The 23693-nt window shown below is 33.4% G+C and overlaps 1 protein-coding gene across 1 annotated transcript; it reads left to right on the top strand.

The window, feature by feature from the left end:
- Positions 1–970: 970 nt before the first annotated feature.
- Positions 971–23022, top strand: LOC128235234 (glycerol-3-phosphate dehydrogenase [NAD(+)], cytoplasmic-like). The gene is made up of 9 exons (XM_052950016.1): positions 971–1074; positions 6027–6207; positions 13228–13368; positions 14983–15124; positions 15814–15926; positions 16640–16760; positions 17312–17421; positions 17901–18007; positions 19696–23022. Exons 1-9 carry the CDS (start codon positions 1031–1033, stop codon positions 19790–19792), a joined length of 1056 nt encoding a protein of 351 aa, XP_052805976.1. The 5' UTR covers positions 971–1030; the 3' UTR covers positions 19793–23022.
- The last annotated feature ends 671 nt before the right edge of the window (positions 23023–23693 follow it).

The raw sequence follows: 23693 nt of genomic DNA, 5'->3' as shown, positions 1-23693 counted from the left end.
TATCAAAATACAATTTAAGTATGTATTTTGGCTAATTTAAATAGACTACATAAGTCTGTCTAGCTTAAGAAGTTTTGAGAAATTGGGGCCAGAAATTAAGAGACTGGACTTTGTGCATATGTAACGGTCCGCTGTAAGCGGATGTGTGTTCGTAATATAACATTACGTTACAAACGGAAATGTACATTCATAGTACGTACATAATTATATTTACTTGGTTGGTAATTTGCAAATAAGCAAATCCAGGGCTCCGTGTGGATTGAGAATTTACTGTATATAAAGACCATTGGACCCCTTCATGGTCGAGCATGCTTTTGTCTGAAGGGATCTGCTGCGTCTTTGACGTCGCACGTAAGACATTTATTGCCACGAAGAAGAAGATTGTGAACTTTTTTTTTACAATGTTCTACTTTAACCACTTTTTGGAATACCATAAACTCCTTTTTAAAAATGTGGTATAAACAGATTTCCCAAGAACATAAAATCCATCTTGGTAGAATATCAGATACCAATAAGAGTATAATTGCCCCAATATTATTGTATTGAGTCAAATTTGCTAGTCTATTTATATAAAACATACTACTGTACACCAGCGATAGGAGAGAAAAAACGCATTGCTATTTTGAATTATTTATTTTATGATTTGCTTACTATAAAGACGTTCTTAAAGGCTAAAGATGTGTTGTTGTTATTTGTTTATTAACAACATTAAACACATTTTCTAACAATATATTGAAGATTGTATGTATATTCATGACAAGTCTGTGGATTGAAAAGTCTTCGATATAGGGGTTGAAAAGTCCAAAGAGGTAGGAGTTGAAAAGTCTTTAAAACAGGGGTTGAAATGTCTAAGGTTTGAAAAGAATCGTTCATTGAAGAGGTTGAAAGGTCCTGCTCCCCATATCAAACATTTGGTGTAATGTAGCCAGTTGTCGTTAAATTTGCTTTGGGTTAATCAGCATATCCGGATTGTACAGAGACGCAGGGGCAGACGAAATTTTGGAAGACTGAAGTGTTATCGCTCAGGAAGATGGGAGATCGTAAACGTATATGCATTGTCGGCTCTGGAAATTGGTAATTTTATGACATTATGTCCAGTTATAAAACATTTCAGTTGATTTTAACGTAATTCGGAATGCTCGTACCCAACTTCATTCGAACCACCGAGTCAATGTTTGGCATTTGCATCTATACGTTGTTTCAGTCACATATGACCTTTATGCGACGGGTAGTTACAATTAAAAAAGTGACAGTGATAGGAAAATTTTGAGAAAGGTGATCAACATATGACGTGTGCGTTTATTCACTTAGAAAAAAGATTTTCAAGCTCAAAATTTGACACCAAGCGTGCTCATGGACCTATAAACCATGGATTGGCAACTGCCCCATTTCGGTGAAAGGATAAGAAATAATAATTTACCCACAATCCATAGCGTGTGCTCGGCAAATATCGGAAAATTCCGCTGAATCTCCAATCAGTGATTAACGGCGATCTTCGGTTATTTCCGCCAACTCTGCTAATAACGCCTTGTTCGTATAACTGTGATTTTAATCAGATTCAGTTGGACTATTATCAACTCAAATGAAAGTACCGCGCATTTGAGTCAATTTTAATTAATGTTTTACTACATGTATATATTCGGCCGATGTCGGACGTCTCGAAAATGACCACCCGGTAAGATCTCGGAATGAAATCCCACTGCACGCGTGAGTTTGAGATTATCGCATTAACACAGATGAGAGTTGCCAATCCACATGGTTTATAGGTCCATGGCGTGCTGAAATTTCATCAGTGCAATCTGAAGTTCTATGTTCAAAATTGAATTGTTCTTAATTTATATGCTAACATCAATCTGCATGTTTTTGCATTTTGAACCATTTCTAAAAATAAACCCTTAGTTTACGTCTGTAACATTGCTGAAGATGGCCAAATGAGTGCGTGATTTTTAAATTTAATGTGCCTTTATTAAAGTTTGGCAGGTTTCAATTCACATGGTATTTTGACATTTACCAAAAAAAAATCTGTAAACAAAATCACAGAAGAAAATCAGTCGAATAGTGCAACACCAGGTTAGGGTGGGGTTTCCTTTCAAACCAGACACTGCTAAATACACTAGTAAGAGTAATTGAGTATTCTTCCCAGCAGCCAGGATTTGATGCAGATGACTAGTTAGAACAGCATGTGACAAAATGACACAGAGTCAGTTACTTCTCAAAGTTGAAAATTAAATGTTGTAAAAATAATGACACTAGTTCTTTTATATATGTTCGTTTTATTTCTTCGCAAAGCAATAATTCATTTACTGCACACCGAAAAATTGTCTAAAATTTTACCCATAGGGTCTATAGACTTTGTGCCTTGTCAAATTTATCTTTATAAGGGAGGTACCGCTTATGAATCACTATGTTGCCAAACATGAGTGACAAAATTCTCATAGCGAATCAAGTATTGCAAACCAAAAAAAAGATTGAAAAAGGGTAATTTCACTTCCAATTTTTGTTGAAATATAGGAACAAAATACAAACTGCCATAACTTTATCTGTACCATCATATTTTCAATCATATAATAATTTTTACATATGAGTAAGACCTTAAAAAAATACATTTCCCTCCAGTTACCCAGCCATACCTATGAAATAAGTGCTGACCCTACTGTTTATATCTAGTCATTTGGAAAAACCCAACAAAACTTTTTTTATTTTTTAAAGTGTGTGTTTTATGCACCAGTCAATTGTAACCACAGCCCCCCCAGGTCCGGGGGTATACCGGGGATAGCCGGGGAAATGGGCCGTGTTTTTACCTTCCAGGTGGCCCCGCAGTACCGGGTGACTGTGGTGGTTTTGTCTTCATGCCAAATATAGCGGGAAATTGGCCTTATCAAGGGTCCCTTGGGTGCGGGGGCATTTGGCAGGGGTTTACCAGCAGATCGTCAACGCAGGGCGGGGATTTTGCCCGGGCTTGGCTAGACCGAAAGTCAAAGTCCCCGCTATTCCCCGGACCTGGGGGGGGGGGGGGCGTGCTTACAAATGACTGGTGCATTATTAATATGTAGTTAAAAACCTTTAAAGCTTTTACAGAAGATTAATCGTAACACCATTCTCCAAAGCCTAATAAAAAATGAAAAGCCTATTTACCCTTCCTGTTTTTGAAAAGTTATTGTAACCCCAACCAATACCCTTTCAAATGATGTCAAAATTTTGTGGTTCACCTGACATCAAAATTTAACATTATGGCTAATGGCATTTAAAAGAAATATATTTCAGCACAAATTTCAATCAGATTGGACTATTTATGAAAAAACATTTGACCATGCAAGATTGGATGAAAAAGCCAAGACAGAGACACTTTTCTACTGCATTATGCTGAAATTTTGACTTCATTTATATGACATGACAAGTTATTATTGAATTTTAAGAATCTATATATAATTTACTTATTCAAACTTCCCTTTTGCTTGCAAAATTGGTCTCTATCCCTATTCTCCTGGCCCCAATTTCTCGAAACTTCTTAAGTCCCTTATAACAGGATTAAGCTAAACTCACTATTTTTTTTTCAATAATTTGCAAAATATTAACTTCTTTAAAGATTTTTATACTTTAGATAGGAAGTATGTTTAATATAATTACAATAAACCATTTTTCATGTAACAAAATCAAATTTAAGTATGTATTTGGGCTAATTGAAATAAGTCAATTAAGCCTGTTAAGCTTAAGAAGTTTGGAGAAATTGGGGCCAGAAGCTGAGTGTTAGCCCTATTTAAATTGGTATCTTGTTTCCAGATTTTTCAATTTTGGTTTGTTTTCCAGTTATTTAAGTATTTTTTTTTTATGATTTTTAAATCGGTATAGGCTGAAAATGTATATATGTAATAAGGTTAATAAATGTTCTTATCAGTTAAGACTGATAAGTATATATGCATAAGATATTGATGTCAGATGATCTTCAATCACCTTTAGATACCTTTTTTCTTTCTAATTTTGTTTTAGAAGGTCAGGTATTACAAGTAAAAGATAAAGCCATAAATAACTTGTTTGCTAACGTCAGCTGAATTTGATAATTTGTGTGGCCACTTTAAACTGACTTTTATGCATTAATATTTAGGTTAGTAGTTTAAACTGAAACCAGTCTATTCTGGTAATGCTTTTAATACATTGTCTTTAAACAAATGTATAATAGGATATACAGTGTGTGTGTGGAGGGGTGGGGGGGGGGGTCCAACAGAGAAAGGGCCAACATTCAGCCCCATTTACAATAGGGTTAGGGTTAAAGAAAAAAAGAACACTGTACTCACCAAAATTGAACTCAAAATTAACAATCCTTTAAAAAAAGCTCTTAACATTTAGTACAGATATGTTTTGATATATTCATTAACATGAATTATCTTTAGAAAAGTTAATCGGCAACAATATTGGCTTTACCATGCCGCCATTGAAGGTGATGTTAACATTATGGAATTTTGTAGATGTGCACAGAAAAATGTTTTACAGTAACTTAAGCTATTATGTGGAGCATGTTGTCAATCTTGTTGTCAACACCTGCAGAAAACCTCACTGCCGCCCATTTTAGATACTTTAAACAGTTTAGAGCAGAAAGGAGCAGTTGAATGTTTGCTTTAGTGATTATCTTCATGTAACAATACTAGCTTTCCATGTTTGGACAATGTATAAACCTTCTTTTCTAGAAATCTCTACAATAGAAAGAGTATTTCCATAAATCATCAAAAATATACTATTCTATATGTTATGAACATTGTACTACTGGAAGGTCATTGCAATGTAAATCAATAATGTGATTTCAAAAATAGCAAAATTAATATTTAGAATTAAAGTTATTGCATTTATAAGTGATAATGAAGGGTATCAATAACCTAAACCATGTTTTTTTCTAACATTTCATGAATGGGGCCAGAGGTACTAGAATTGTGAAAATAGCTACAAAATGCATAAAATGGTTAATATACCAAGGTTAATTTCAAATAAAGAAACAAAGCAAAGGTCCTTTAAAATCCTTGGTTTGAAGATATTTTTAAGAGAAATAGACTGCATTTAAACAACACCTTAGTGCAATAAAATCTGCATATATAGAAAAAGAAGAAGGTTCTTGCACTAAGGTGATTATTAATATCTTCATGCACTAGTCGACTTGGTTTAAGGTATGAACAGTTTTGTGTTTTAGTCTCATGAATTTAGGATACAGTTTTGGTAAAAAGAGTACTTTTTGGGATTGTGAGTGAATTTGGCCGAAATTGGAATCCATTCGCAGTAAAATAGGAGAGATAGTAGAGGTTTAACTTTTTTTTTAAAAACAATAATTTTCAGAAAAATGTAATGATATGAACTAATCTAGGATTAAAATGATTTATATACCCAGCATTCAGTCTTTGTCCAACTCTATAATAACTTTAAAAATCGCATCATCAATATTTTGTTTGTGGAGTGAGGCAAGTTACATAGACAGAGAGTGCCATATAAGTGCTGCATAATTCTATTAGAGAATTTACCGTTGTATAGGTTGTTTGAAAGTGCTCAAACCTCTGCAGTATGTCTCATTGCACTTCATTCTGGGTGAGTTTTTTCCCCTTTTTCATTTAGATAGATGGTAGATACAGTGTTGCTGATTTTTAGGCCATTTTAGGGCCTAAATTCTGCCCCATTCCCCTTCCTGAAAAAGTGTATATTTCTCCCCTACCCATGTCATAAAATCCTCTTTATTTTTTTGTTTTTGGAAGAGCATTTACATCTTAACATTTAGCAAATGTAGCAATAAAGTTCTTTTCATGGCTATGTCGATAGGTTTGTTGAATAAAAGGTTTGAAAACAAGCTCACACTGTTTTTCCCCTATCAAAGAAGCCTGCCACCATTCCCTTAAAATTTGATTTTTTACCTGGGTAGGGGTGATTTTATACTTAAAGGAGGGGTATGGGGCTAAAAGGCCCCAATAAGGATGCAAAAGAACATGGATGGCAGCACCAAAAGCAACATGATAAGTTAGTCATGATTTAAATAGCTGTATTTATCTTTTCAGGGGCTCAGCTATAGCCAAAGTTGTGGGGAACAATGTAAAGACACAACAGAATGACTTTGAGCAAGAGATTAAAATGTGGGTGTTTGAGGAGGAAGTGAATGGCAGAAAACTCACAGAAATAATCAACACAGACCATGAAAACGTCAAATACCTCCCAGGCCATAAAATACCAGAAAATGTGGTAGGTGTCTTTTTGGGAAATGGATTCTAATTCTATTTAGCAGACACTGCTGATCCTGTCCAACTGTCAGACCTGATTGGTAAAAGTTTAAAGGTTTTACAATATTTTCAAGTAACTAGATCTACTGTCCGATTCGCTTTTGGGACGAAAAAGCCTTCTTTTCCAAATTCATGAAATGTTTGATGAATACCTGTTGATTGAACTTTATTCACAGTATACAAATGTCAAGTGCAATTAACACCCAAAGTGACATTTGATACCGATCTTGCTAACCGTGTCAGCTGTCATTAAACCTCTATTACGTCAATAATTTGCTCATTATGCAAATTCATATATACCTGACAGTACATGGTAAGCTCAATTACGAGTGTGCGAAATAACGGTAGCTTAATCGCCCTAGGGGTAAAAAAACTGACATTCAGGCCATGAAGAAATCCTTTAAGATTTGCGATGAAATTATTAGGCTTGTTGATTGAAACATTTGTCAGGTTGATGTTTACCTCTACACCTTTTACCGACTGCTGGATAATTTCTCATTGGTACGGATGTTTTCTGATGTAGTGATCTCCCTTGTCGAGCAATACTATACTGTTTGAAAAACATATTTGCCAGAAATCATTTTCCAGACTGTCAATACTCTTCCTGATATAATGAGATATTAAAGTTTGGTGGTGTTTTTTTCAAATAAATTTTGATTATGTAGTTATCGATAAATATGAACAAGATGTTTGTAAAATCAATTTTTGTTTCAATGAGGTTTTTTTATATATAAGAATTGAGAAATTGATAATGCATTAAGATAAAACAAAACTAAACAGTAATTGAAATCATGATTATATTATTATCAATTATATGTATTAATATATATATATTTCTTTGACTAGAATGAAACACTTGTTTTTAAATATTACATCTCACAGTATTATTTAATCACTTGGGACAATGATAACAGTTCACGTATCATGCACTAACCCGGTTTGCAAAAACGCTTGAAAACAAGTGCGTAGACGATATCTATGAGAATATTCAAAAGAGCACAGGCAGACCATACAACAGCTGCAGATGCTGAAATTTTATAAATAGAATAGGCAACAATGGCGCTTGTATTTGATAAAAAACAAAAGCAGAAAGGCACAAAATACCCAGGGTGCAAAAGAGCCGGAGAATATCTTGCATCTGGGCTGTTTAAAAAAATGGCACTTTTAAGTTTTTCTATTGTATAATTATTTCTTGATAAGCAATATGCACAATTCACTGTTTTTCATTTATGTACCAATTTTTTGCACTACTTTGCAAAGTTTGATTAAAATATGTCAGACCCAAAAAAGCAAAAATGTCAGGAGTGCAACAGATATTTGGGACTTTTACAATAACATGGGTAATATAAATGACCCTTATTAAGAAAATATTTCATTTATAAGTTTAAATCGAACTTTGTCCATTAGTTTAATATCTTAACTTGAGCTGATTTTCCTCAGAATGCTGGTATTTGTAGTTATCTTGTAAAACAATGTCAATGAACAATATACTATAAAAAATCGCCCAATCAATTAAGGAAACTTTTCAAAAGAAAGGATAAAACTTCTAGTGCAAGTATTTTTCTTGAGATTTTAAATGTGAAATATGTAAAGCTATACATGTAATCTTTCCATTCCGGCCATTAAATGTACATTGTGAACTACGATCCCTCCAATATCTGACACTATATGATGACAACCAGAGTTTGTCAGGAGTGCAACATTTACTACTTAGTGACCACAGTGTATAAAGTTTATAAAGGTGAGATAGAAATTGGTTAAGTTGCATTCCTGGTATTATTAGATCAATACTTTCAGAATTCAATACTAATAACTGTACTTGATGCACTCACTATCAGCATGAGGTTGATATGTGCATGTCAGGAGTGCAACGCTTTTTGAAGCATTTATGTGACATGCTGTTTTGACTGATAGGAAAAAGTAAGTTAATTGCTGGTACTAACCTGTTGTTGTTTGTTTTAAAGAAGACATAAATTATTTTTATTAAATAACAACACTGGTTATGAAATGAGTTTTAAGTGATAAAATTGATTTATTAAATCCATATCTAAATTTTTATTGAATCTGAACTATGAAAAATAAAAATATGGACATTTCAAAATTAAACTTAACTAATGAATAACATGGAAATAAATGTAATGAATTTAATTTAAGTTGAATTTTAAAGACAGGTTCAATCACATTTTTTTGATAAGTAATACAGCTTTACTTGTTGCACTCCCGACAAAATTTTATAATTGAGAGCAAAAGTTGTATTCAACAAAAACACATTTTAACTTTTTGCAGTGACTCTAGTGTTATTTGAAGAACTACTTTGACTGTATATAATGAAGAGACTTATTGTTGACTAATATCTGCCATAAGGAGATCATAAATAAAACTAAAGACACATACCAAAGTGCAAACAAATGCCTGATCAGAGAGATCCAGGAGATTTGGAGTTTAATTGAAATGTGACAGCGAAAACCTTAAGAAAATGAAAAACAGAAAGAAAGAGGAAAACCAGAAGTATAAATAAAAAATGAAACACCAAAGACTGTTGAATCCTACTTATGATGCAAAGGCTAAGTCAGATATCAGAAGATGTCAGAAAGTTAGCTGCAAGAGGAAAGCTATAACAGAGAAGACTAGAAAGCTGACAACAAAACAAACCTGTAAAACTTCCAATTAAAACCGTAAGTCTAGAGTTTATCAAGCAGCAGATGGTTTTAAAAAGAGAGCCGAGCATGCAGGCAAGCACCTTAGTCCAAGAGCATGGGGAAAAACTATTGCACACCTGATCAAAAAAGCAACCCCAAGAAGAAAATCCAAGCTGCGACGAGAAAGCAGTGAGAAAGGAAAAGAGAACTGTCAGTCAGTATTGAACTTGAACAAAGTTGGAAGACCAAGAAAAGGGGTGTCAGATGTTGCTAAGTTTAGCAGAAGCTGGTATTTTCCACCATGGATTCACAACTAGATAGAAAAGTTCTAAACAGATATGTGAACAGAAAAAAAGAACAGTTAAACAAGTGAAAGACAAAGGTTAAAGCTTACAAGGAAATATGAAAAGATAAACTCACACAGTTTCTAGTAACAAAAGTTATTGAGTGTTGTTTCTGTTTTTGTTCTTTATGCAATATTTATGAGAAAAACTACAATATTTATGAGAAAAACTACAGAAACAAGCCCAGTAGCAAAAAGTTAAAACATAAACCCAATTTAATGGCACTGGGTAAACGTCAAAGTCATAGAACATAAAATCACAAACAAGAAATATTGAAGAACAGCACAAAACTTAACAAGCAGCACAGTGCATACATACTATATATAAAAAACTAGGTATGTTTATCAAGGTAAACCATCATTACAGAATGATATGATCACACTTTGTTTGTTTAATTCAAAACTTATCCCATCATGTAAATGATAGATAAGTATTTTTTCACGTAATTCCAATAAGAATTATTCCTTTTCAGAATACAAAGGTTTATTGTTTTAACACATATGATTGATTTCGAATGAAGATCATCATTTATATAAGCTGATGCACATAGTTTGAAAAATGTGTTATAGGCCAGTTTCTTTCATTTTTTTTGTTAGGAGTGCAACATTTCTGGCAATTTAGACATGTATGTTAATGAATTGTGGCATCAAAAAGTTAAACAATGATTAACTGTTTTGAAACTTTCTAATAGTACCAAGTTGTCATTCAATTAAACATTTTGGATAGTAATATTTTAATTTGGCTATTATTTTAACCAAGGCATAAACTTTTGTGTACATACGCTGTGAAAAAAACACAATTTTGTAATATATTTCTAGTGCAAAATTGGACATACAAATGTTTCGGAAGTGTTAAATTGTGTAAAACTTCTTTGCCACTGAAACTCAAAACCATCTTTGTTTACTGTTCAAGTAGTTTTCCAAATTGTTGATATGTTAGCTGATCAAGTAATTCATATGTTTTTCCTTGATCAAGTTCATTAAAAGTTCCGCCAAAAAAAATATGTTGGTTGTTTTCACTGGACCATTTGCATTTTTGTATACTTTGATAATTGTACATCATTTGGATATGTTAAATGAAGTGATGTAAACATAGAATTACGATTTTTTCAGCCTCTGGTGTTGTTTTTTTTTGAAACAGCCCATCTATGTATTTTCAATGTGATTCAAACAATTTTCATGGGAGAAATTGCTTACTAAAATTATCCTTGCTTATACAGTAGCTAGTTATTTATAAGAGCTTGGTTCGTTTCGTAAACCAGTCAGATCTGTACATGCATGATTGTATAAGGCCCTTTGAAATTGGCAAAATTGTAATAATTGACTTTATGAAAAATATATGTAGTACCTAGAGATCTATGAGTCCTCGGTTCCTTTCCAAAACCAGCCAGACCTGTCCATGCATGCCAGAATTATGACCCTTTAAAATAGTCGTAATTGCACTAATTGACCTTATTAACATGAGAAAGTCTTCATTTATTATCTAATATTTACAAAACTTTTACAGTATAGATCCTTCCATGCATGACAGGGTAATGGTCGTTGAACTTTTGAACACTATACAGCCTACATTTATTATCCAATGTTTATCAAACTTTTACAGCAGCTTGATATCTATGAAAGTATGAAAGCTCTGTTCCTTTTAAAAACCAGACACATTTATCCATGCCTTCATTTATTAGCTCGATTATTCGAAGAATAGGTGGGCTATACTAATCGCCCCAGCGTCGGCGTCTGGTTAAAGTTTTAGGGCAAGTTGGGATTTTCAGTTATAAGTCCAATACCCTACATTCAATTGACTTAATACTTCACACAGTTGTTCAGGGCCATCACATGATGAGGTTAGATAACTCCATATTATTCTTTACACAGATTATGGCCCCTGATTGACTATGGAACTTAGGTTTAAGTTTTAGGGCAAGTTGGAAGATTTATTAATAACTTCTATATCCTTTGTTCAATTGACTTAATACTTCACACAGTTGTTCAGGACCATCACACAATGAGGTTACATAACTCCATATTATCCTAAATACAAGTTATAGCCCCTGATTGACTTAGGTTAAAGTTTTAGGGCAGGTTAAAGTTTTAGGGCAAGTTGGGATTTTCACTTAAAACTCCAATACCATTCATTCAATTGACTTAATACTTCACACAGATGTTCAGAGCCATCACATAATGAGATTAGATAACTCCATATTATCTTTTATACAAATTATTGCCCCTGATTGACTATGGAACTTAGGTTAAAGTTTTAGGGCAGGTTGGGATATTGTTTAATAACTTCTATACCCTTCATTCAATTGACTTAATACTTCACACAATTGTTCAGGACCATCATCAATGAGGTTACATAACTCCATATCCTTAATACAAGTTATGGCCCCTGATTGACTTAGGTTAAAGTTTTAGGCAAGTAAAAGTTAAGTGCAAGTTGGGATTTTAATAAAAAAACACTTAATAAAATTCAAAATTATTTGCGACCATCTTACAACAAGAAACATAACTCTGTTTTAAGCCTAAATACAAATTATGGCCCTTGATTTTTAAAAAAAAAAATTTAATTTCCTTTGAAAGGCATATTTGTATATTCTTAACCACATTTTCATAATGGGAAATCAAGTTATTTGAATGACTTGCGTCATTGTTTGGGCGGGCTGGTGGGAGGGCAGCATCAAAGTCACCTTACGTATCGAATAATTTTAGTTAGGTTTGACATAAAGAGACCAAACTTGGTATTATTACATCGTTATTGTATTCTAAGTCAAAGCGGCGTAGTCGAGCGCGCTGTCTTACGAAGGCTCTTGTTATCAAACTTAAATAGTGATACGATCCAGGGCTTTTTTTTTACCTAAAAATTGGAAGAGACTTAGCCTTTTCACTGTGGGAAATTTTAGCCCATGAAATTCTGCAAAGTCATAAGCATGTAAACGCCCCTTAATGGGAAATTGCACATGCGAGTATTGAAGGCAAGTATTAAATCAATGTAATTTGTATGCTACTGGTATCTGTAAGAGCTTGGTTCCTGTCTTAAATCATCAGGATTTGCCCATAAATGACTGGATTGAAATTGTCAGAATTGCTATACTTTACTTCAATTACTTATAAATGTCTTTAAACAGAAAGTGACCAAATTAGGTAAGCCAGTAGCGCACATGCCCTCATGGGCCTCTTGTTTTAATGTTTCATTGATGTTGTGATTAATAAGTTTAATAAAAATGGATGCCCAGATATATTATTCAACTAATTATCTTGATATTGCAATATTTTGTGGTACACCTGTTGATAAAATGGATCCAAAGTCCAAAGTATTTTCTTGTTTAGAGCGTTAGGAATGTAAACTAAAAAAAACAGTAAGTCTTTGTTAATATCCTCAGCTTGGTTAACAAGATTACTGTGTCAGAAAATGAAATATATATAATTCACAACATTTTCTGTTCTACATGTAGATTTTAATCTATTCAAATGATATTTATAGACTACAATAGGTTGATATGTGTAAATTTAAAGAATAATAGCATACTGAAGTTATTAATGAATTGCGTGCTTAAATTACGGTAGTCATCAAAGTTAGACTTTTAGGTGAACATAAGCCTGAATTTTGTTGCTTTGCATGAATTATTTACAACAAGCCCACTGTATAAAATACAGAAATTGAACATGCCTGGAAATCAATATACAAGTGCAGGGCTTGTGGGCTCACTGCAGGCTAAACTTACCAGTATTGTAATATATAAATATGCTGCTGTTAATGTCATTATTTTCTTTACATGTACATGTTGAAATGGAAAGTTAATACACTTTTTAAAAACATATTTTGCTTACTTCATCCTATTTTGATGTTAATTGGTAAAACTATTTGAAAGATGTGGATGAATAGTATTTTGTTCTGTTCATAGAAGGTTTTAAAATCTGAAAATGTGTGATGGCATTTGACAATAACATACAGGTACACTGACTTCAGTCAAAAGCTGTTATAATTGAATTTTCTTTTACACAGATTGCAATTCCCGATGTGGTAGATGCTGCAAAGGACGCAGACATCTACATTTTTGTCATCCCCCACCAGTTCTTGCCAAAAGTTTGCGATCAACTGAAAGATGTTGTCAAATCCTCAGCTGTCGGCATATCACTTATTAAGGTAATACTTGCAGGCAGGGCTTCTAAAACTTTGGAACCTCAATCGGTCTGGACCAGGCGATGACCCCCCACCCAAAAAAAACCCATCCCCCCCCCCCCCCCCCTTCAAAAAAAAGAAAGACCTGTTCAATAGTCCGATTTTATAGAAATGTCATACATTTTCGCGACGTCTTTTCTGTCAATATTTTTTGCGATGTGGCAATTTGTAAGAGGCCTCTAGAGCCAGCATAGCCAATTCGGATAGTCATTGATACAAGTTTAATTCAGATGAGATTCTCATCGAGTTCTGCGGCATTTCTAACAAGAAAGACTGCGATCGTAATTAACTGGGGCTGTTGGGAGGCGGTCAGACGACAAAAAGTGAAACAATATTATGATTTATTTGCTTAATACTTCTTTAGTGGGTCAACATTCAACTGATAATCTTGAATAATAGTATATATATCTAGATTTATAATTGGGGCAACAAGCTTAAAGTGTGATATCAACAACGATTTTTTCATTACTGCGAATAAATATGACGTAAGCGGCGGACGCAGCTGTCAGACTATGTAGTTAATCAAGCGTAATGCTGTTGATATCCTATATTATTACGTTTAATTAATTCGGTATTTTAATGCTTTCACGGATTAACAATGACATGCATTTATCTCTTTATAACAATTTAATTTTAACCGTTTTGTAATCAACAATTAAACGGATATCATGTTATGATCGACAACGACATAGCATATTGCCATGTGAAAGTTTAACACTTAATCAGGAAAGCTGCAAGCAGATAATTAACACATAGTTTGTTTAATTGTGTCTTCTGCTTATACCAAAACACGTGACCGATTGCAAGCGTCTGCTAATTAACAGATAGGCTATAGAGTGATCAGCGTAGCGGAAAAAGCAGCTGGTCGCATCGGTCTCATGGTAACCAAGACACTTTTATGACCTATTGGATGTAGTTTTGAATGTGTGAATGACCCATGAATGTTTGTGTATTACAATTTCTACATCTTTTACTGACTTAGTCGTTTTGGACCGAAATTACATTTTTTTTTAGAAAATTTCGTACTGATTTTTTTTACACTTATTGAAACTGAAATCGGTCTGGCTTGGTCAAAATCGATCCAGACTGGCAAATTGCCGTTTTTTAGAAGCCCTGCTTGCAGGTATATTTGGGAGAAGAAGAAAATACAATTTAGACTTGTCATAGAATTGTGTTGGTGTTGCTTTATGTTTGCTTTAGCTTAAACACTGTGAGTTATGCCTCTTGCTAGCCCCTGCTTGTGGCACTCTTGTCGTGTCAGTTGTCTCCATTATAGACATACCACAGTAGTTTTTGCAATCATAGTTTAAATGCTTAATATTTTAATGTGCATTATGACAGTACTTAAATGTTTCTAGGTCCACAATAACTATACTACTGCAGTTTTAATAGGATTATGTATATTTTTGTCAATAATAATAATGTATGAAGGAAAGATAACATTAAACACAGGTAAATAAAAGTTGGTGCACAAACATGTGTACAGGTCAATTGGTGTATGACTTTGTGACTTCCTTACTTATATATGACACTATCACAAAGAATAGTTTAATGGTGTATACACATATTTGTGTTCAGGGTTTCAACATGAAGCCAGGTGGAGGTATTGCCCTCATCTCATCCGTGGTAGAAGACACCCTCAAGATCCCATGCGCCGTGCTGATGGGGGCCAATATTGCAAACGAGGTCGCCGCTGAGAACTACTGTGAAGCAACCATAGGTAGAACTCTATGTATATTGAATTACTTTGGTGGCTATATTTGTTAAATATCTGGACACAATCTAACGTAAGATTTGTTTGATGTTTTATGACATAATTCGTATAGAAAGCAGCTCAACTTGTAAAACTATGTTTCCTGGTAGCATTATATCAATACATACCCTGATGCGCACAAGTACAAATCTGCAATGTTTAAATATAAAACTTGTTCTTGTTTCATAAAATTTACATTGCTTAGGCTTTGCAAATAGTGAGTTTCAAAAGTGAATAAACCTGATCGGATGCTTTCTATGTTATTAAAATTGATAGTGCCTGGTCGATATAGACCATTCACGATGATTGCTTTTAAGGCGTAATTTGATTGACTGTGGAAACACAACTGTCAAATCAAAAGTCATGCTTTCAGAATCAGACACCATGTGATTTAGACATGACAAATTATGTTAAAAAAATGTAACTGAAATATTGAAATTGACATGTAAGTAATACCTTACTAAAGGAATTTCGCCTCATAAAATATATATAATAAAAAAAAAAATTACTTAGTAATTTTGTGTATGTTGCCAGATTTTGTTTCGTGAAATGAAATATGAAAAAATAATTTTCAAACTGTTTTCAGTATTTATCATTTAAACATGATCCTTTATTGTATCCCAACATATCTAGCTAACCCCTCCTATGTTTTTCAGGAATCAAACACAAAGAGCATGGTCAAATCTTGAAGAAACTGTTCCAAGCTGACTATTTCCGCATTGTTGTTTGTGATGATGAAGACACTGTTGAGATCTGTGGAGCCCTTAAGGTGGGCTTAATGTCTGGGTTTCTCGATAACATACATGAGTGGAGCTTACTTGGTTTATAATTGTTCATAACAACTAAATTGTTAAGAAAGCTGAAAGCTGATATGAATCACACTCCAATCTGTTGGATAAGCAGAAAACTGTACTGCATTCTTTTGTCTTGTGGGATGGAACCTCTATTTAATGATTACTAATTTAGTTCTGCTTTATAGTTTGGACTCTTACTTTAAGGTTCATAAGTGTCGCTCCATGAATTTGGTGTCCTCGAGATCAAGGGCATGATAAGGGTCAATTTGACTCAAACTCTGTTTATTTAGTAGAATTATAAAATAATTGTTGTTGCTAATATGTATGTTTGATAGAAAATACCTGTTAATGCATTATGAGAATTCAAAAGCTCAGTCTTCTATATTGTTACACTTGGTTTCAAAATGAAATTTTACTTGTTTTCTTCAGTCAACTGTTCCTACACAAAGGAACCATCAGGTTTGCCAGGACGTAGTGGTGACAACACAAAGGCAGCTCTGATTCATCTTCACTAGTTATGTTTTCAAGCAGTGTTTTGTATATTTTCTCTTCTCTAGAACTTAGTGGCAGTCATTGCTGGTTTTGTGGACAGTTTCAGATATTACTCAAAGACAGCTTTAAGACTCAATCTGAATCTTACAATTTATATTCAAGCGAATTGAAAGAGTATATTTCTCCTCCTGAACAGAACATAGTAGCGGTTGGTGCAGGGTTTGCAGATGGTCTTGGCTATGGTGACAACACAAAGGCAGCTGTGATAAGACTGGGTCTCATGGAGATGGTGAAGTTCTGTGAAGTCTTCTATCATGGTAGGTAACCTTTTAGCTGCTTAAATTTTCATGGAAGCTTGCAGTCAAGAGATTTTCTTTTTTTCACATAAACACCTTGGCCATTACTCAAAAAGTGTTCCAAAGCTGTTTTCATATAAATAAAAATATGAAACTTGCTACATGTTTATTAGTGATAAAACACATGTGTTGCAAATCCCATTAATTTGGCTTAGATTTATTTACTGTTATACCTCTTTATTGACCTAGAAAGTCAAAGAAGCATCCAACGTTTTTTGTTACTCTTCATTTTTTCAAAGAGAAAATAAATTAGTTATTGTCCTCGTCTTGTTGTTGTTATCGGCTTTGTCATAGGGAAAGATATAAGACATAACTCACAAACCATAGATGATATTCAAATGAAACATTCTACATATGTTGCCAGAGACAGTATGCACATGTATAACAATGCTCTTAACGCTGATTTTAATAATTGTCAGGATTATGTCCCTTTTCGATTGGAATAAAAAACAACAACCAGCATTTGCTCTGCTGCATTCTTGTTTGTCAAACACTTATCGTGTATATTACAGGGTCCACACAGAGCACATTTCTGGAAAGCTGTGGAGTGGCAGATCTAGTCACAACATGCTACGCAGGTCGAAACAGGAGGGTCGCTGAAGCGTTTGTCAAATCTAAAAAGGTGAGTACCGGTATAGAGTAGAACAGTCGTTACTAATCTAGCTCATGAACGCAGAACAAGACTTAGTACAATGGTCTCATGTGGGACTTGAGCAACATTTAGATTTTTTTTCTGGTTTGTGATTTTATTGCCCAAATTGACATACAAAAAATGATACATAAAACCAAGTGTACGATGTTGTAGATCATATAAAACAAAGTTATAAGATGCAAACTTTTAGCCAAACCCACTGACTGGCATACTTTTATTTTTTTGAAGATGATGACAACTTCAAGTGTTTACAACTCTCTAATATAGATGGATGTTTTGGAACTTTTGGTCTCTTGTTGCAACATATTTACAACTTCTCGATGCATATTTTATCACCCCGCCCCTGTGTACATCATTTCGATGTATACCTCTGGCATGAAATCGTTGTCAAAAAATGATAAAAGGAAACTTTACAAATGCAAATAAAACAAATGTTGTTTTTGTTATAGTCCATAGAGCAGCTGGAAGGTGAGATGTTGAACGGCCAGAAGCTGCAGGGCCCGCCCACTGCAGAAGAGGTCAACTTCATGCTCAAGAGCAAAAACAATGAGGACAGGTAGGCTTGATATTGATTGAGTATCTGAGAGACAACAGAACATCTTTAGTGAAGTATTCATTAGAGTTGAACAAATAAGAAGCTTATTTGTGTCTGACAAATGAAAGAACATTGTAGCCCCTTTTGTTTATCTTGTGTCATCCTGAGATGATATGGTCATCACACAATACTTTACATATCGATACAACTACATGCCCATAACAATAAAAATGTTGGTTAGCGTTATAATGCACATGCTAATGTTGTTAATTCCAAAACATAGCAGCGTATAGGGATATTCATCACATCTCTGACAGCTCTAGTTGAATTTGATTTTACCGTAATTCACCTTAGAGTTCGGACACTCTAAAAATTCGGACACCCATAATAATTTTCAAAAATAATTAATTTTGCGTACCTAATTTTCGGACACCCAGAGGTCATCAATCATAACTTTCGCAGTTACCAAGTTTCACAGACGGAAGAGTATTGATTTTTATCTTTACAATACCTGGCTAGATTACCTAACCGTATACACCACTACAAGTTTATATATATACAAGATTATATCTACAATATCAAATTGATATTAAAAAGACAATATATAATTTTAAAACTTTATCATATATCTAGTTTTTATATTTAAACCACATTAACGTTTACAACTGTTTTAATTATTTTGTAATGTTTTATAAAATTATCTTTGTTTAAAGTGTTTTATCTGTTTAATTTACAATTCGGAATTGGGAATATATTTTAAGCATTATATATCAAGTAATGTTATTCTGTTTTCATTCTATGTGATATGAAATTTGTAAAGCGCTTTTGAACGTGTATTTTGTACATGAAATGAGCGCTATAAAAATCTGGTATATAATAATAATAATAATAATACAAGTTAATTGGTTACTAACCATCCTAAATGATTAATTGTCTGTTGAAAAGGGAGGTGTGATATATTTATTGGAGGTTTAAAGAATCCACACGGGCAATCAGGCGATTAAGAAAACAAAGACATGACATGTTTGTATTAAAAACAATCTGCCAATAATCTTTAAAACTTGTACCATACTTATAGACTGTATGAAGCAATAATCGTACAGTTATACTTATTGAAACATTAATAGAACGTAAAAGTCAACACTTCCAATGATACAGGTAACTATTTAACGTGATGAATTAAAGTTAGAAATGCAATACTGAATTTACAATGGAAAACACCACTCAGAAACATCAATCATGTATAACAATGTCCATGTTCTCCACGAGATCCTCATGGGTATAACTTTGAGTTATGTGACGTCACACAGTGTGACTGTTGGATCTGAAGCCGATAGAAGGTGTTTATTCATTTCGATGCATGTATAAATCGATGTTTATTAAAAGTGGATTTTAATTAACTTGATAAGGGATTTACACTTATAGGCATAATTAATAAGTTTATAACCATTGATAACTACGGTTTAATTAATAAGTGGTAAAATGCAAACACAATGAAAAAAGGCAAGTTTTATTTTTATTTTCGGACATAGATAAAGTGTAAAAAATGGTAATTTTCTATGAATTCGGACAGCAAAAATATTTGTTTTAAGGTGTCCTAACTCTAAGGTGAATTACGGTACACATTTAAAAGTGCAATCTATGTTTGTTCATTTCAGTGAGAGTTTTTTTAACCTGAGAAGTTATTTTTGCCCGTTGGTATATTCCAGGTTTCCAATGTTCACAGCTGTACACAAGATATGCAAGGGGGAGCTGCCTGTGGAGGAGTTCATCAACTGTCTAAAGAACCACCCCGAGCACATGTAGAGAACCACCCCAAGCACGTGTATAATGCACAACAGCTGGAACTGAGTTCATCTCTTAATTTTAGGTTATTAGATAATCCACATAATACCCGTCATTACCGTCCCTCATTTAGAAATGTTTTTTTAGTCTTAGTGTCTGCAGTCATCGGAATTAAGATTTTTGTGAACAAGGCCAAGTACTATTTTAATACAAGATAATAATCTGGAAACCTGAACATATTAACACATACAACAAAAACTCAGGTGCTTTTGAACAAGTCCAGTTCTTCTTTGGGGCTTGTTGGCTTGTGCTTATATTAATCACTGTCCATTGTCGAACAGTGTTTACCATTTGAACCTATTGATAGTTTGTGTAGAAAATAGTAACTATATATATTTCATATCTATAGCATTTGTTTCTATGGATAGTTCTTTTCTTCATAAAGGGATAATGAGTAATGTGAAATAAAGCTAAATTGATCCAAGGGTTTCATTCTATATCAGAAATCTGGTAAATTATTTAAGTCTTGTACATGTAAATTGATCTTAAGTGTTTCTTTTTTTTCTTTTTTTCTTTTTATATCTTGCTTACCAAATTTGATTGCAAGCTGCCCATGTTGGAGTATTGTTTTGGAGTATTTATGAATAATCACCAAATGATTTTATCGGGTATATTATTTATCACAGGTACAAACTGTTTCTAAACTACCATTTTTCTTGTTTCGAAACAACCATTTGTCAAAGGGGTACTCATATTTGTGTTTGATTACAAGTAGATTTGTATTTATTTTAACTGTATTACATTTATTTCTTATCAGATGCTGAGATTTAGCATTTGTATTTATTTTGAAGTCTTATCAGGGACATTCATAAAGCATTTAGCTTGGAATGCTAATTGCATATACCGGTAACATTAGTTATTTTTAACACACTAAGTAATGTGTTCATCACATCAAATACATCAAAGTGGCATCTAACATTAGTGGCTTATTAATTTGTTAGTTACAATACTGTACAAATTGCCGGGAAAAAGGCGGGAATAAACTTTTTTTACAAAGAATATACACAATAAGATGTATATAACTGTTGCGCAAAGAATATTGGGAGAAATATAGGATAAAAGTAAGAATTTGACACATGTTGAACTATATTTATTTTCTTGTTTTTAGCTGTGATTTTAGTGGTTATATTACATGAAGTTTGTTAACGGCATTAGAAATACCTAGAATTTACATAGATACAGTTGCAGAAGAAGCAGAGCATACTCAGAAACACTGGCAATATAAATCATGACACTGACAATATTATACACAGATTCATAGTTCAGGCAACATTTTAGTATTGACATTGTGGAAATAGCGATACATACTGAGACAAATAAACAGAAAGTGCACCTCTACGAAAGAACATTCAAACTCAATGTTTAATGAATTGTTCCTTAATTGGTTATACATACTAAAATGATACATAATTTGCATATGCCAAGGAATGTTGTCCAGGCAAAGTTCCTCCATAAACATACACATGTACACAAAAAGCTAATAAAAATGTTTGATTGCATTCAGTTTTGTGACACAAAAGGCAACAACATGTGTATAAGTGCTCATCTTGAGTATTTCTTGTATTGAGTTGTTTCTCAGGTGAAATACTAAAGGAGACTATTCTTGGTAAGTGCTTGTAAGATATGAATAACCAATTTCAATAACATAGATCATGAGTTTGAATTTATCTTCGTAAAATTGTATTTTCTGCTTAAAGAATGGAAATGTTTTGGGACCATTAAATTTTTCTGCAAAACATTTTGCTTAAAAACATACAAATATCAAATGTTTTTTTGTTGTTTTAATTATAATGCAACCATGCCATTGCCTTATTTTACAGTTTTTGAACAATGCAACATTCATAACATGAAGTGTGAGTCCTCTGGTCGCTTCCATAGTTGTTAAATTTGAAACTTGCACTTTCTTATCTTCTCACGCATCATAAAAGGCCTTTAGTAGTAAAAGTGCATGTATATGTTAAAAAGAAATTAAATGTGTTCTTTGCACATGCTTTGGAAATTGGTAAGATTGTGTACTTTCTATATTAACTTGTGTATTTCTGGTGGCTGGAAAAATATGTCAAGCAGAGCTTTGAATGCTTTTGTCTCCTTTTACCTTGGACTTTAAACTGAAGTTGTCTGTGATATTTGCATTGGATTTAATCGATTATTTTGTCGATTAATTGTCTACATTTAACACACTTTGAGAATAATGAATGAATTTTTGTTGAGGATGAATTTTATTGTTGCACTTGCCATCCTCACTGTTATACACTGTTTACATACTAGCCTCTTTATAATGTTGAATATTTGTTATCCACATTTTGAAAAGGTGATATTCTATTCTCTTGAAAAGTTACTATTAAAGCAATTTGTTATGAAATAGAAAACCAGAAACAACTTTTTCAAGTTTTTATCTTAATTGGTTATATTTGAAATTTTGTATTTTTTGAAAAGACTAAGTTTCTTAAATTGCTTTAACATTTTGAAACATCCATAGCTTCTACATTTAAATTTGAAAGTATTCTGTAATAATATCTGGCGACAATTTTACTTTGTAAGCTTTGAAACCAAAGCTTATTTTTTTAACAATGCTTTTACTTCAACATTAGACCCATCAAGAAATGCCATGTGCCAAAATACATGAAAACTAGTACTACTAGAAATTGAATGAACATTCATAAAAGTTTTGAGTAAATTTATTATTATTCAACCACATGAAAAAACAGCATTGCAGATAGTTCAGTTTGTGTGTGTTGTTTTTCCCATTGTGATTTACTTGTTTGTTCAGTAATTAACCTGTAACAGTATCATACCTTCTTTAAGAGCTTTTAATTATTATTACATTTTACTTAGCATTCTGATTTCATATTATTTGTGTGTTATGTACACTTGTAGTATTTTTTTTTATTATTAGGCTGATATAAGTTTGTATTATTTTAGGGTATTATACAATTTTTCTGTACACTTTTCCCTCTCAAATAATAGATACATTGAAACAATATTTCTAATATTTGATAGCTAGATGTACATGCATATTGGAATTGAAATTGTATACTTTGATAGTAAGATGTACATGTAGGCTGGAATATAATTACAGTAATTACTTCTAATCTATCCATTACAATGAGAATGTATAATTTATGACCACCATATTCAAGACTGCTAGTGACTGTACTGTGTAATTTGTTGAAATAAATGAGAGTATTTACTTTGCTTTTCATTCATAAATAAAGATTCACCATTACCAGTATCGCATTAGTTTTAAATACCGCGCTTAATTCACCAAGGACATCTTAAATGTTAGTAAGGCCTATAATGTAATGCAGGGCACCAAGGACACTTAGAATGTAATGCAGGACACCAAGGACATCTAGAATGCTATGCAGGGACACTTAGAATGTAATGCAGGGCACCAAGTACACCTAGAATGTAATGCAGGGTACCAAGGACACCTAGAATGTAATGCAGGGTACCAAGGACACCTAGAATGTAATGCAGGGCACCAAGGACACTTAGAATATAATGCAGGGTACCAAGGACACCTAGAATGTAATGCAGGGCACCAAGGACAGTTAGAATGTAATGCAGGACACCAAGGACATCTAGAATGCTATGCAGGGCACCAAGGACACCTAGAATGTAATGCAGGGTACCAAGGACACCTAGAATGCTATGCAGGGCACCAAGGACACCTAGAATGCTATGCAGGGCACCAAGGACATCTAGAATGCTATGCAGGGCACCAAGGACTTCCAGAATGTAATGCAGGGCACCAAGGACATTTAGAATGTAATTCAGGGCACCAAGGATACCTTAAATGCTATGCAAGGCACCAAGTACATCTAGAATGTAATCCATGGCACATAGGACATCTAGAATG

The sequence above is a fragment of the Mya arenaria genome, chromosome 5, assembly GCF_026914265.1.
Source record: "Mya arenaria isolate MELC-2E11 chromosome 5, ASM2691426v1".
NCBI lineage: Eukaryota > Metazoa > Mollusca > Bivalvia > Myida > Myidae > Mya > Mya arenaria.
The sequence above is the reverse complement of the archived record's forward strand: the minus strand, read 5'-3'. Positions and strand labels throughout refer to the sequence as shown.

Coding starts and splice junctions, on each gene's coding strand:
- LOC128235234 (XM_052950016.1), top strand. CDS start 1,031: ATGGGAGATCGTAAACGTATATGCATTGTCGGCTCTGGAAATTG. Junction 15,927..16,639: donor AGATCTGTGGAGCCCTTAAG/GTGGGCTTAATG, acceptor CCTCCTGAACAG/AACATAGTAGCGGTTGGTGC. Junction 18,008..19,695: donor AGCAAAAACAATGAGGACAG/GTAGGCTTGATA, acceptor GGTATATTCCAG/GTTTCCAATGTTCACAGCTG.